Raw genomic sequence first — 16,325 nt, 5'->3', positions numbered from 1 at the left:
ATGTGGCCGTCACATTACCCTTTTGTCCCATTTCATCCCAGGACTTGATTCAATTGCTGCTCACTTTCTACAATACTTAAAACTGATCAGTAGGACCTGAAACTGCAAACATTCAAACATTCAGGCCAACAATCAGTTGGTGAACATATTAATCTACTACAATTAGCAAAAATGAATAAATAAACAGAAGAAAGTTAGAGTGATATCAGAGTCATGCAAGTTTTTGACCAGCAGGTTAAACTCATGCAAATTAGCTTCATCCAGGCTCATGAAAACACTGTCCTGCTTATAAACAGCAGATCATTTGTGTCAGTGTCAGGATGGTTTATATTTGAGCTTTTAGTTCACACAGAACAATTTTTATTAATTGTTTTTAGCGATTACGAAAGTCTGTGAATCCCCAAATTGTTCAGTTGTTCTCTTTGCTCCCCATGAGGTCACTTTCACCATGTGACAAAAACAACACCCCACTCTACACACTCGGGCCACCAGCAACTTTCTAAATCCTCAATAAAAAGCTGACAGGTTGCAATGATGTTCCAAATAACTTATTAAGAAAACAACTAAATACACAGAAAATGTTATGAAAATTGGTTTATTTTATATCTCATAGTTTTAAATGATGCAATAAAAATATGTACAAAACATCACAAACTGTAATATTTTACAAATGCTTACGTCCTGCTGATGCAATGGAGACATCTTCCAGTGACAGTCTTCATCAGTGTGAGTGTGAGGAGGATCCTAAACCCACCAACACAGAAGTGCATGTTCACAACTCCCTCTGTGCAGGCGGGGTCAGGACCCTCCTCACCCAGGGTGAGGAGGGTTGGTGCTGTGGCCAGTCAGGTATGAAGTGCTGAGAGTGGATCTTTGGTCCTCTGTGCAGCTCTGTCCACTCTCAGCTGCCCTGCAAAGTAATAACACAAGAAAGACGTCATTTTAACACAAAACAGCATTTTCATTGTTGGTAGCTGCAGTATGTTGTTAAAAAGCAATTTTAAACCCAACGTATACACATGAAAAATATAAATAAAGCTAAACCTACAGTGCTGCTGACATAGGATGATGATTTATACCAACTATTGGAAGAATTTTGTCTTCAATACAGTTTGTTGTCAATGTGAGGTGATAACTTACATAGTTGGAACACAGCACCACTCTCCCGTTTTTCACTTGGTCATCCATCCTTCTCATCGGGTTGGTTGGGGTAAGGCTGTCTTCTGGGTGGGGTGTTTGCTCCATCTTGGACGTAACTGGAAGTAATAACAACTAAAAAACGACCTTTAATTCACAATGTAATATTAATATTAATGTCACATATCAACAAAAAAAGCAATACATTTCACATGTGCGAGTCACATGTTCTTATATCTGTAAAAACAAAGTTTAAAAACACGTTCTAACATAAACTAATCAGAGTCACTGTCATCCATGGAAAGGCTAAAAGGCCTCTCCCAGAAACGTCTGACTCCAAAACTACCTGAGGATGTTGAAGGGGCATCAAACTGGTCACTCACCTTGCACCTCTTTGCACTTACCTCTTCGGTGCAGATGTCTTCTCTGCTTCTCTTTTCTGAGGAAGGAGCAGCAGAGAGATCAGCTGAGGAAGAAGCAGCAGAGGGAGCAGCTGAGGGAGGAGCAGCTGAGGAAGAAGCAGCAGAGAGAGCAGCTGAGGAAGAAGCAGCAGAGGGAGCAGCTGAGGAAGAAGCAGCAGAGGGAGCAGCTGAAGAAGGAGCAGCAGAGGGAGCAGCTGAGGAAGGAGCAGCAGAGGGAGCAGCTGAAGAAGGAGCAGCAGAGGGAGCAGCTGAGGAAGGAGCAGCAGAGGGAGCAGCAGAGAGAGCAACTGAGGAAGGAGCAGCTGAGGAAGAAGCAGCAGAGGGAGCAGCTGAGGAAGGAGCAGCAGAGGGAGCAGCTGAGGGAGGAGCAGCAGAGGGAGCAGCAGAGGGAGCAGCAGAGGGAGCAGCTGAGGGAGCAGCTGAGGGAGGAGCAGCTGGCGGATCACCAACTGGGGCAACAACTCGAGGGAAGAGTGGGGCATTGGCCTGGCCGAAAGGCGGCATGGCGATGGGGGCAGCACCTGGAGCAATAGGACGTTGCCAATCGTGCCAAAACGGCTCTGGAGGGTGCTCCCGGATGAGAGGGGAATCATCTCTCTCATCCATGGTGTCATACCCAGAGTCATCGCTAAGCCAATCCCCCCACTCTTCTGAGTCGTTCCAGTCAGATGAATTGTCAGTCTGTTCACTAAACTCTTCATCGTCTACAGGTAGGTAGGGGGGGTACTCACCATACTCACCTTGCTGTTCACCGACATCAGCATCTGGTGCTTCATCAGAAGAGGGTGAGGGTGAGAGAGGGATAAAATACCTACCATACTCACCTTGCTCTTCACCGTCATCAGCATCTGGTGCTTCATCAGAAGAGGGTGAGGGTGAGAGAGGGATAAAATACTCACCATACTCACCTTCGCTGATACGCTGGGTATCAGTGTCCTGAGCTTCACCAGAAGAGGTGGTGCTCTGGAGACTGTCATCCAGGATCCTGATGACTTCAGGAAGGCCTTCTTCTGCAGGGCGTTCAACCACATAGTCAAGACGCCCTGTGAGGAAACAATTTTTAAAATAACATTAGGAATGTAATAGACACCCAGTGTTAAAGCAACAGACCTACATCTGTTAGTTTGAGCAGAGGATGAGAGAAAAGCATTTTATGTCAGACTGAATGACACTTCTACTTGTTCAATCTTTAAGTCAAGTTTTTTAATAGAAGACCACCAAACCTCCACCAAGGCAGCTCACTCTGTGTACTTTTAAGGTGACACTATATTGACACTATATATGACACTGTATTTTGTGTACATTCAATTTGTTTTATTTGTTCTTTGTAAGCCTTTATGCAAACACTATGTTGGAATAGGTAATGGATAATAGGTATTGATTTGTAAATAGCCGGACATGAGTAACTTATTATATAAATATACTACAGTACATTTATAACTAACCATGCAGCTCATTCTCCTGTTTTATTTACAATTCACGATGTCACACATTTTGAAAAAAGCTCATAGGTTAAATATGTGGATGCAAACCATAATGTAACATTTAGACCACATGTACCAATTGCATGTCCTAAATATATATATATATATATATATATATATATATATATATATATATATATATATATATATATATATATATATATATATATATATATATATTATATATATATATATATTTTTTTTTTTAAATAAAAACACAACCTTCTTGGCAAGAGTTGGCAAGAATTGCACACACAAAGCTCTGCAGGTATGTCTGAAAATGATGGTCAAGTGAAAAACAAACAAACAAACAAGCAAACAAACAAACAAACAAACAGAAACTCTTAACTCAGAATCCACATTTTTAGAAATGTGCACAAGGACTGTATCTGCCATAAGGACAGGTACATCTAATCTGTGGTAAACATGCTATCCCTGTGTAAATATCCCTGTGTACAATATCTCTCTCTGCTATCTAATAAGGTTAAAAGCATTACCGTAACAGAAGATAGGTCTTAATGCCATTATTACTACTGTTTTCATATTCTTTTGATATTATTTTATTTGTATTTTTTTATCTTTGTGTTTTGCAGCAGAGAAAAAATATAGTTTATGTCAATAAAGCCTTTGATCCGGAGAAGAAAAGGATGTCAGGAGGGGACCTGGATCTGTGTGTTTACGCCTGCGTGTTCTGAGGCCATGACATCTTGAAGATGCCGTTACCACAGAAACTGATTTTTGGGCATTTTACAAATTTTAGTCCATTAAGCTATTTTTAACCATTTCATTTTAAAGAAAAGTGTCAAATTTGAAGCCTTCAAATCAAAGTAACACCTTTTTTTCATATTCATACACCAGTCGTTAATAATTTCTACACCTCTCCCAGAAAATTTTAAACATACAAACAATTTACAGGAAACAATCTTGAATACACATATTTGATCACGTTAAAACTTGATATTCACACTGGAACTTGTTAAATTATTACAGTAATTTACATTTAAAGAAATTTTCACACTTACCTGCAGCGAAGTCCAGGTGACAGTCGGGGAGTCCGGGTCCACGGCGAGCCATCTTCAAACTTGAAAAACAAAAACAAGTACAAACGATCCACAGATGAAGTACTTGTTATGCGTTCAAGTTATATCCGCTTTTAGTAAAATGGTTTGCAAAACTTAGCTTTCCACAGGCTGAGGTTGGAGCAGGTCGAAACAAGTCCACGAGCAAGTGTAAACGGACGTTTGGAACCTTGTGCAGCATTTATATACCCTCGGCGGCCATGGTTACGGTTGTCAACGTGTACAGGTGCACGTGATAGAACTATAGGAATGGAGCTCACCACAGTGTAATTACAGTTAATTTATGGTCATTTACTGTCAGGGTGGAAGTAATGAATTACAAATACTCACGTTACTGTAATTAAGTAGATTTTTTTGGGTACTTGTACTTTTATGAGTAATTTTTCAAGTGTGTAATTTTACTCATACTTGAGTACAACTTACACCATGTAATCTACTGAGTACTACTGAGTACGCCCACAATTTGAATTAATATTCAAACCTTTCGTCTGCATTTTTGCAGCCAATAAGGCCGTGCAATCCCGACCGGCCAATTTAAGACATAAGCAAAGATAAACTCTGCTGCAGCAGCAGGCACAGGTGTCTGGAGGTGCTACATGGTGGAGTACAAACTACTTTATAGACGGAAGATTTGGAGACAAAGAAGCCAAAATGGAGACAGAGGACAACACTGTCAACCATGAAAACGACGTAGAAAAGACGGAGGACGCGTGCCCGTGGCCATACCTGGAGGAATTTTTCATGTGCAGAGGGAGAAAAGGAGACAGCGTCCAGATGCAGTGCAAACTTTGTTTGACCTCTACAGTCATTTCAGCTTACAAGACTTCAGCGTCTAATCTTAAAAAAACACATTGAGGTAAGAGGTTTTACAACTATACGTGTACAATATTGCCTTCTTATTTTTCATGTGTGTTAAGGTTATTAGTTTGGCTAAGATATTGTCACCGCCATTGGTTAGCCTGATATTAAAATAAGACGGAGCTAGCTAATGTGCGTGTGTGTGCATAATTGAGCTAAATTCGTAGGAATGTTTTAGCTTATTATTTGGATAACCACCGTCATTACAATAAATTAAATTTGTAGTCATTTAAAACTCACAGGCCTACAATCAGCTGGCCTATATAAAAAATAAAAACAAAACTTGAACACAGTGCTGAGCTGCATCTCAAATGAATCTTCCAGCTCTCAGCTGACATGTACCAGAGCCCGATTGATGGATCAGTTGATCAGGATCATTGGCCTGATATAGGTCTATCATAGTGACATGGCTCTTAATCAGTAGGGTTATATGTTTCCCAATATGATTTTTTTTTTTAAAGAACATAATGTGGATTGTTTTTATTTGTTAGCTGTATGGGCAGCATTTTTGTGTATGTGATCCCTTTTCTTAAATTACATTTGCTATATACACATATTTTGCTCTCTTAGTATTTTTAGAACCCGACTAATATTGAAAACTTTAGGGTGATACTGATAAAAAGGAGTTAAAAATTTAGATACTGATACATTGGTCGATACTCTTTTTACAGATAGTATACAGATTACAGAACTTAGAATGTATACAGAAATTCATGTTTTTTGCAATGATCGTTCAAAATTGGTTTACATTTGTAAATAAATACAGCAATATATCTGCAAGATTTGACCAAATTCACCACTCTTTTATACTATGCTAAACAATCAAAGATTAGCTCATGTCTAGTTGAATGATGTTTTAAAAATGTGTTTTCCTGTAGTGTTAATCACAGTGATGTTATGAAGTAATGTATGAACCTGACGTATGATAATATTTATCTCTACAGAGGAAACATCCATCGAAGATTGAGCAGTACAATATCACTGTGGCATCAACATCTCGTCAGCGAAAGACCACAGCCACACCAAACAAGCTCTCAGCAAATACACAAGCCAAGTTACCAGACCTGATGTTGAGAGCTGCAAACAAACATGTTCCACAAGCAACTGTTGACATGCTTGTCATCAATTTCATATGTGAGGGTCTACAGCCATTTGCAGTGCTAGAACAGCCATCTTTCAAAGAATTGGTTACCACATTACAACCTCAAGCCAAAGTCATCTCCAGACCCACTGTCCGTGCCAGAATCTGTGAAGCTGCTGATCACATGAAGATGACTTTGGTTGCAGCATTGGATAAAGTCAAATTTGTTGCTACCACTACTGATTGTTGGTCAGCTCATCAGAAAAGTTACCTTGGAGTCACATGCCATTGGAGGAAGAGTCCCTGGAAAGAAGATCTGCAGCACCAGCATGCAAAAGATTGAGAGGGTCTCACACATTTGACATGCTTGCTGGTGCGCTTGATGATATCCATTGCCAATACAAGATTAGAGGCAAAGTTGTAAGAACCACAACTGATAGTGGATCCAACTTTGTCAAGGCCTTCCACATGTTTGGGGCACAAAATGATGCAGATGAAGCTGAAGATGAAGCAGACCCAGAAACTATTGACCTGACTGACCATATTGACTACCATGAGGCAAGTGCAATTCTTGATGAAGACTCTGGTTTGGAGTATCAACTCCCGCCTCATCAGCGATGTGCATGTCACCTGCTAAACCTTGTGGCAACATCTGATGCTGCCCTAGCAGAGAGCATGAATGAAACCTACAAGAGGCTCTCCTGTGCAAGCTTTGCAAAATGCCAGGCCATTTGGAACAAAACTCATTTGGCTAATGAAGTGGTAGAGGACAAGTGTGAACTACAGATCATTCGTCACAATGCAACACAATGGAATTCAACCTACCTTGCCATTGAAAGGATAATACGCATCATTGATGAGAAGGGGGAAAATGCCATCAGGAGCATTTGTGAGGAGTTCAAGGTGAAAATGTGAGTAAAATTGGACACCTACCAATATGGTTGCAAATTTTGTGAATTTTCCTTAATGGATGGTTAAAAACGTGAGCAGACTCTTAATATTAAATCAGAAGATCCCTATTATAGTCATGGTGGGTTTTGTTGTTGTGTCTTACAGGTTGAGTCCTGCAGAAGTTGCATTCCTTAGGGAGTACTGTACCACCATGAAGCCACTGGTGAAAGCTTCAAACATTCTTCAGTCTGAGTCCACTTCCTTTATGGGATGGCTCCTGCCAGTAATCCAACAACTACTGTCCAAACTTAGCAGGCTGGAGACATCAAGCAAGACATGCGTGCCACTCATCAGAGCCCTGCAAAATGGCCTTCAAAAGCGTTTTGGAGCGATGATGGAGGATCCAGAGTTGGCTGCAGCTGCAGTCCTCTTACCCAAGTTCAAGACTTCCTGGACTGACAGAGCAGATGTAACAGAGGCTGGTAAGGATTCATGTGATCCCATTTTTGTGTGTTTTTACATTTGAACACATGCTTAAGTGAGTATTTCACCTAATACATTGTAAGTTATTGATGGTCTGTCCTGAATACTAAACAATCCTTTTTGAGAATTTGCCGTTTTTAAATTTGTGTTCAGGAATAATCACTGAAATGTAAATAACAAAATTGTGTTATCTACTTGCAATTACAGCCTTGACATACATCAAACAACATCTTGAAACGACAGAGCATGAGAGTGAGGATCAGCAAAGAGAGTCATCTGATGAAGATGAATTCTTCTCCAGACCAATCTCCAGAAGGCTGCAAAGTGCAGTTGAGCTTGATGGTTACCTTGCTTGTGCCACAGACACCATGGAGCTGCTGCACTCCTTCTCAGGTATCAAAAACCTCTTTCTTAAACTGAACACAGCTCTGCCTGCTTCTGCTGCGTGTGAACGACTTTTTAGCTGTGCTGGTCTACTCTTCACAGCCAAACCAAGTCGGATTGCCTCTGTTAATTTAGAAAACCAGCTCTTGCTGAAACTGAACAAAAGGTTCAAGTGTGACAGAAATGCTAAGAGTTTAAGACACTCACCTGCCTGTTGTTCAGTGTATGGGGAAAAGTTTAAATGGTTCTACGCATGTTCAGAAACATATTTGTCATTGTTTTAACAAACAAAATTCCTTCTTTTATATCTACATTTATTTACAAAACAAGTTACCTTTCTATACCTTGTTCATCTGAGAAATGTGCTTTGAACATAAATATTTATACTGGTGAATCGAGTTGAATGCCTGCTATTGACGACAGAATAAAACATCAGTCTGTTAAAAAGTAATTAATACTCTGAGTAGTTTTTGAGAAGAGTACTTTGTACTTTTACTCAAGTATTTTTTAACACCAGTACTTTTACTTGTAATTGAGTACAATTTAAGCAGTGTAACAGTACTTGTACTTGAGTACAAATTTTGAGTACAGCAGGTGGATGAGGGAAAGGGGAGGAAGGAGGAGGAGAGACCCGTGGTGGCCGCTGGACCGGCCGCGCTTCGTATTGAAAAGGAACCCGATTTGTCCCGGACTTCAGCTTGAATGGAAAAACAAATACACAAAGCTGGAGTTCTTCTGTGTCTTTACGTGGCCAGCTGCCTCTTCTTCTCCCATTCTCTCTCCCTCTCTCTCCTGTTGCTACTTAAATCATGAAACTGATCAATGATCAGCTGATCGCTTTTCTCTTGGAGATACTATATAGCTCATGCTTACGGAGCCCCTCTGATGACATCCTCCAAAAAATAAATAGATTGTGGCGACAAAATACTACTTCCTGCCCTCGAAATAGTATAAGTGCCCACGAAATACTTATTTGTGGCCACAAAATACTATTTCGAGGGCACGAAATAACGTGCGCACGAAATGCTAATTTGTGGGCACGAATTGGGTATAACGTGGCAACGAATTACGCATTTGTGGCAACAAATAGATGACGTGCGCACATCATATTGATACATTGGACAGCTGTGTAGAGACATAAGCATAAGAGTAGGCTAAACCTGTACAACATGGCCAGAGACAGTATGATTGAGTTTTATTTTTGTCATGGTCTGCGTGGCAGACCTTGGGTGTGTGGGGAAGGAGGACCCAAAATGCGTTTATTTACAGTGGAGTAAACAATACACAATAATAGGTCTAGGTCCCTCAGACCCAGATCCCTGACAATTTTAGGCTGGGAATGAGCTACACATGCATTTTGAAAAGCCTGGCACTGAAAGGAACCATTATTATGGAGAGACATTTAAACAGGATATTAAGAGCCCAGTTGCATTGCAGACGTAAGTACGACCCGGACGTTGGGATAGATTCTATTGTCAACCAACTGCAAGGGCCTGGGAAGGATCACGGTTATTGGTCAAGTGTTTCGTGCTCACAAATAAGCATTTCGTGCGCACGTTATACCCATTTCGTGGCCACGAAGTAGTATTTTGTGGCCACAATTTATTTATTTTTTGGACCATGTCATCAGAGGGGCTCCGTACATGCTAATATCACATCTTCACATTTTTTTTAGAGGTAACAATAACTTTGCATTCTCGCTACTCAGCATGCTCTAAAACAGGTATATGTTAGCAATGACAACATTTAACAAATGTTTTTAAAATTCTAGCCGTGCTAATTAGCCTTAGGATTGGTTGAGGTCTGTGAAAGCCTTTGGAACAAAATCAGTCTTGTAAAGCTCACTATTTTCCAGCTGAGCCTATAGCACATTTGTTAAAGTCAGTCCGGATTGTACAGCTTCTAATCAGAAACAATTAAAGTTTGTTTCTTTTTTTCTGCTCATCAATCTTTTTCTGTAACCAGGATACCTGGAAAGTCTTAAATAACTCATGTTAAAATGTTGCAGTGCTGTAGAGTGGGGTCATGTTAACAATCCATTCAAACTTGTGGTCTTCAAGGTCAACTTTATGATTTATTGGTTGAAAATTGACAAAAAGCTTTAGAACTTAGAAACTATCATTCCTACAACTGTGCTGTGTATATGTCACAACATATAGCAGGAACCTATAAAGGTAACTGACCTTTGACCTCTCCTCTAAGAAGGTACATGTAATGTCCACAGTGATTAGACATACTTAATAAAACAGTGTGGGGCACAGAGTATTGTTGTGCATCAGTGTGGAACATGTCAGTAACACTGAGGGTTACACACACTTTGCCAGGTACACCTGTTCACCTGCTCGTTAAACACAAATGTCTAGTGAACCAATCAGACGTCAGCAAATTAAAGTATTTTAGCATACAGACATGTTCATGATGACCTGCTGAAGGTCAAAGCAAGTATCAGAATGGGGGAAAGAGATTGCGTGGTTGTTGGTGCCAGATGGGCTGGTCTGAGTATTTCAGAAACTGCTCATCCAATGAGCTCACAAAATTACCTCTACAGTTTACAGACTGTAGTGGCAATCCAACCAGCAAAAGGCCACCTGAGGGAATTTGAAGTATTTCCAACTCATCCTGGTGATGAGGTCAAACACAACCAGTACTTTTAACACTTTATCAATTATTTACCAAATTAAAAAACAACTTGTGGTAACTTATTTTTTAATTTTGCTGCAGACAAGTTGAATGAATGCTTACTGGATCTAGAACACCATTTAGATCATAACAGCTCCTGATCAGGATGAATTTCATTTTCAAATCAAATTTCATGTCGCAGTTTCACAATTTTGTAACATATTATTTCAAAGCTTGCTTATGGGCTTGTTTTGGAGCAGACCAACAGTCAGGCTCGTCTTCACCCTTACTGTCAGACTCTGAATTGATGGTTCTGCTATATCTCACCTGGCTGAGTGGGGACACATGTACTAAACGTTAGAGTTCCCACTGCAGGAGCTTGGGTTTGAGTCTGCCCTCGACCGTTTCCTGTGTGCCATACCGCCTCACTCTCTCCCCACCTTCCTGCCTCATGTTCTGAAATCTCTTCCTCTCCATCATCTTTGAGTTTCTTTGAGTGGAGCTTCTTTTGCAGCTGTGACAAAATATAGAACGGTTTCTGCAACCAGGGGAGTAAAATGTGCTGCAGTGTGAGGGCGCACAGGTGTAGGTGTGGAATTTTACATATAAATATTATAGTTTACTTCATGCACAAGAAATGTAAACATTTAATCTAACCCACTTTTCATCAACTACATAACCTTTATTGGAGAGTACATTCATAAATTGTGTGTATCACACACACAAACACACATCCACTAAACTCTCTCGTTCTATATCTCTCCCTCTCTCTGGTGAATGATGGAAGTTTGGTGGACTGTGTGGTTTGTCTGGCTGAAAGTTGTGTTTTTTTTATGTGTGGCGTGTTGTGAGGCTGATGATGAGTTAGTGTAATTGTGTATGGTGTTGTTAGTGTAGTTTATGTGGCGTTAGTGGTTTTTCCTGGATGCAGAGCAGGTCAGTATGCCGTGGACTTTTACACCACCATGTTAGGGATGGAGTAAAGTAACAAAGCTTGCGTGGAGAAGCTGCTGCAGGGGCTTCCTCAGCTGAGCTCTGAGGACAGAGCTGTCCTGGATGCTAACTTTTCTTTGGAGGAGATTAGTGCTGCTGCTGGTCAGCTGGCTCCTGCACAGGGTGGGCTGCCTGCAGACTTCTGTAAAAGACTGTTACTGGCATCGAGTCATCGTGTGGGGCTCTCTCTTCTCCCTAAAAAACAGAGATTTGTCTCTGCTTAGAACTGGAGACGTGGCTCTGTTATGCACAGATTACTAACTTCCTTCAAAGGTACTGGCCACCAGGCCGAAACACTTTGTGAAATGAATCACTCACAGAGATCAGTCGTACTGTGTACCACACAGCTCTAATGTGAACAAGAGTTTTCTCATGAGAGACTTGGTAGTTATTTGTAAATTGTACAGTTTGATGTTGGAATAATTTCTTTAGATTAAGAGAAAGTGTTTGATAGGACTGACAATCTTTTTTGTTTTTCCATTATGAGAAGTTTTGCTTTTTGGAGGTGGATTTTTGTCACTTTTGGGGCTGTTGTATCAGGCGGCTTTCTGTTTTGTAAAAGTGGATGATGGGCTGAGCTGCCCAGTGTAAGTTTGGAGAGGATCTAACTGGAATGTCCTGTTTCTGGAATATATATTGATATTGGTATATTTGTTAGAAATGTAATCTTTGTTGAATGTTTTAAGAGATAAATAAGCAAAGTTATCTGGATTTATGTTGCCAGGTTTATGTCGGAGGCCTCTGCTGGTGTTGTCATTGTTTTTCTGTTTTCATTACAGATCAGAGTGATGTGGACTTTCTCAAAAGATGTTTAGATTTGTATGAGAACCTTCAGCAAAGGTGAGCTGGTGAAAAAATATGGTGTAACAGGTTTGTTGGTGGTCATATAGACTTTTTTTTTTTTTTTTTAGGAAAAGAAGAGTCTTGGAGGTTGCCATGGAGACGGTCTGTGTCAGACTGTCTAAACCAAAAATGGATGCTGTACATACACTGATAAATGTCATTTCAGGAGTGGCCAGATTGAAATCCAGAGAAAACCATGCTAGAGGTGAAAGGTCAAACATTGGTCATCATGTTGAGATTTTTTTAATACCACAGACTGACAAAGAAAAGTGAAATTTGTGAATTTTAAAGGTGCAAGATGTGCTGTGTTCAGTCGCAGGGCCTTGCCTTTTATTTCATTTGTCTTTGGTTTTTATTTGTGCTCTTGTAATTATTTTGTGATAAAACTTTTTCTATTTTGAGACCAAGATTCAAGTGGAAATCTTTGTGTGTCTGTCTCTCTCCCTTGGTTTCTGTAGAGGTACAGTGTGGGGGCGCCTGGATAAATGTTAAACAGAAGCTAGATGTAGTGTTCCTCCACTGTCCATTAAGGATATGAGGAAAAGAAATGGTCAAGAACAAAGTGTATGGTGTATTTATAAAAGAAAATGGCTTTTAAATTGTATACCAAAACCACCACCAGAAAGTCAACTACAACTTGTTACATAATCATCATGACTGTTGTATCAGTTTAACAGTTTATGGGTTGACTTCTTTCAGTTCATTCACTGTTTACATCATGAAGGAAAAAGAAGGCAACAGGCTGAGAAATGAAGCTGTTGTGTGTGTTTGTGGCCACACGGGGGCAGTGCTGCATAAATAGTAGAATCTCTTCCTGGACACTTTTTCTAGACCTTTTTAAATGACTAATAAAGACAACAAAATGAATTACATCAGGATCTGATATGGTTTTGTTTTTTTGTTGAGCTTTATTTATTTCAGAATGCCTAGAGTTTGTTTGTTTCCCATGTTTTGTGATACAGAACATCTCCTCTCAGACGGCTGTTGTCTCATAATGGGTCATTACCTGGTCTGATGGGGTGTTTGTTCCATTTATAAATCAAGTGATTGATTTGTAAAATGAGAGATGGCCTCTGACCTGCTGACTGGTGTCTGATCTTCTCTGCTCCCCTCAAATTTGACAACTACTCAGCTGATGTGATGGTGGACAGGAAGTCACTAAACCTGGGACTCTGGAAACACATTTCTAGGGATAGAAAAGTTAATGTAGATCGTTTCAGGAGATAAATATGAAATGATCGATTTGGTGATTATACTAATATAGTAAGAACATAATGTATGAAAAAAAGATTTTTTATCTATACACTTAAGCAACGACCAGAGTCTTAGAATTGCGCTTTCACCAGGTTTTACTTGACTGAACAACAGAACTTCTCTGTCTCCTTTATAAGGGGTCACATCCTGAGTTACACAATGAGTCTTTCAAATGTGTGCGATAACCCACTGCATGTGTAGTCGTGCTGAGACCGCGTGGTCTTATTTTTATTACCCCTTGATTCAGCTGTGACCTGCTTATCAAGTCTTTTTTACAAGTACATCATAATTATCTGCTCTGTGCAGACATAAGTTGAGCAATGGTTTAACAAACTTTCCCATCAAAAACATGAAGGTTTAGCTTTAAGCTTATTTGTCCAAACAACAAAGGATAAACTGCCAGCACCTGGACTGAAACAGAACATAGTAGTGTTGGATGTAAGTAAAGGAAATACAAGTATAACTGTGACTATGGAACAAATCTCCTTCAATGTTAAACCTTAATGTTAACCTGATTGTGTTTATTAGAAAAATCAGCCATTACAGTGTCTGTGATTGCTTCACATAGTTAACTCTGGTTGTCTGTGGGTTTGTGTCAAACTTGGAGTGAACAAAAGCATGAAAACTGTGGAAGATGCAGACTGTGAAAGTCTAGTTTATTTCATGAATACAATTATTTTTTACAGTCGCTCGAACAAAGTAGCATACATTCATGATAAAGTAAATACCACAACACAACATGGACAGTAAGAAGTAAACTGAATTGTCTTAGAACTTATTATATTCTTTAAGCTTAAAAGCAACACCCAGGATTAGACTGTTTGTGTTTTAAGCCTTTTATTCAAAGCTAGTATGTGTCAACACTTCTTTCTGCCAGCAGCATTATTGAAGTGACACTTTAACGACACTTTACCTGCTGATGCTTCACATCACAATCTTTATGACGAAAAAGCTCAGATGTCTGTGCTGTCACTTGTTATGAAAATGGACAGAACCTGGGCTCAGGCTTCCTCTTCTTCTTTCCTTCCTCTTTAATAATAACCATAGATCAGTAAAACAGCCATATTTTTAAACAAATGATTGTGATGAAGAGAATTTTTTTTCCAGTGTGCATGAACTCAAAATCTTTTAAGTTTAAATCTTTTTTGTTTACCAACAACTGGGCAAATCCAAACTTGATGTACCAGGTCAACTCAGCTCCTGCCTTGACCTCCCCTCTGCTGAGCGTACACACACACACACACACACACACACACACACACACACACACACACACACAACATAAAGCAACATTAAATAACGGATCTTTCATCTGAAAAAATTACAGTTTGTATAAATTTACACTGAAGACCAAAATACACACACATACATAAAACCCATAAATCACTAAAACCTATTAAAACACATGGAAAATTACCTCATTTGTTGTGCTATTCAAAGATGTGTATGTGTGTGTATTCAGGCCAAGTCATAAAGAAAACAATAGAGGTCAATATACTTTATGTTCTACAGTCGCTGCAGATTAATGAAATATAGTGGAAACCTGAAGATCCTAGGTATAGTAGTTTGTGGGGAATAAATACAGTGACGTGACCATTTAGCTCTTGTGGCATGAAACTGCTTAGTGCATTATTATTTGCTTTTCTACAATATGATATTTGTTTAATAATTGATTAATTTAGTGCATAAAATAGTTGATAAATAAAATGTCAAATATCTAATCTAAGGGAGTGTCTTTGACACATGCTGACTGCATTCTTCTTATAACCAGAACAGGAAGTGAGATCAGAGGAGAACAAGAGTGAGCAGTTTGGTGAAAGGAACAGGAAGGATGAAGAAGAGGTGAACATCCACACAGTTTAAAAGGAGACATTATGGCACAATAAGAGCACAAGCTCTAAGATGAAGACTGGTAATGATTAAAAACTGCACTAAATAGTATCATTCTGTGACTTCACACTTTAGGTAGTGCATAACATTTACCACTTTATATTAATTTTACTATATGTTTAAATGAATAAAAACAAATAACTTTAAAAGGTGCTGTTATTGAGTGAAAATTCAAAAGACTTCAGGGCTGGGGAGGAAAAGGGAGAAAGATGGAGGAACACAGCACACATAAGAAACAGTTAAGAGTGGACATGAAGTCAAAGTCAGGGACATGTCCGATAATAAAGACCTTCCACCTGGCTACATACAGTGGGGCAAAAAAGTATTTAGTCAGCCACCGATTGTGCAAGTTCCCCCACCTAAAATGATGACAGAGGTCAGTAATTTGCACCAGAGGTACACTTCAACTGTGAGAGACAGAATGTGAAAAAAAAATCCATGAATTCACATGGTAGGATTTGTAAAGAATTTATTCGTAAATCAGGGTGGAAAATAAGTATTTGGTCACCTCAAACAAGGAAAATCTCTGGCTCTCACAGACCTGTAACGTCTTCTGTAAGACGCGTTTCTGTCCCCCAGTGAAACTGGTTCACCCGAAAGATAAAACGCCAAAACACAGACTTAACAATGTGGTGTATGCTGTACAGTGCAGCGAGGAATGCCCAGACCTCTACATTGGAGAGACCAAACAGCCACTTCACAAGTGCATGGCACAACACAGAAGAGCCACCTCCACAGGACAAGACTCAGCAGTCCATCTGCATCTTAAGGATAAAGGACACTCTTTCGAGGATGCCAATGTTCACATTTTGGACAGAGAGGACAGATGGTTTGAAAGAGGAGTGAAAGAAGCCATCTATGTCCACTGTGAGCGACCATCTTTGAACAGAGGCGGGGGTTTACGACA

At 39.7% G+C, this 16,325-nt stretch overlaps 1 protein-coding gene across 1 annotated transcript; it reads right to left on the bottom strand.

Moving 5' to 3' along the window:
- Window positions 1-1,412: 1,412 nt before the first annotated feature.
- LOC146630119 (uncharacterized) lies at window positions 1,413-4,117 on the bottom strand. Its single transcript, XM_085356531.1, has 2 exons — window positions 4,066-4,117; window positions 1,413-2,602 (listed from the first exon to the last, which is right to left on the bottom strand). Exons 1-2 carry the CDS (start codon window positions 4,115-4,117, stop codon window positions 1,413-1,415), a joined length of 1,242 nt encoding a protein of 413 aa, XP_085212657.1.
- Between the last annotated feature and the right edge of the window lie 12,208 nt (window positions 4,118-16,325).

Source organism: Diplotaxodon limnothrissa, linkage group LG6 (genome assembly GCF_057381915.1).
Source record: "Diplotaxodon limnothrissa isolate DT_005_m linkage group LG6, D_limnothrissa_male_GT1.1, whole genome shotgun sequence".
In the NCBI taxonomy this organism is placed as follows: domain Eukaryota; kingdom Metazoa; phylum Chordata; class Actinopteri; order Cichliformes; family Cichlidae; genus Diplotaxodon; species Diplotaxodon limnothrissa.
Note: the sequence above shows the minus strand (reverse complement) of the source record. Positions and strands in the feature narration are given on the sequence as shown.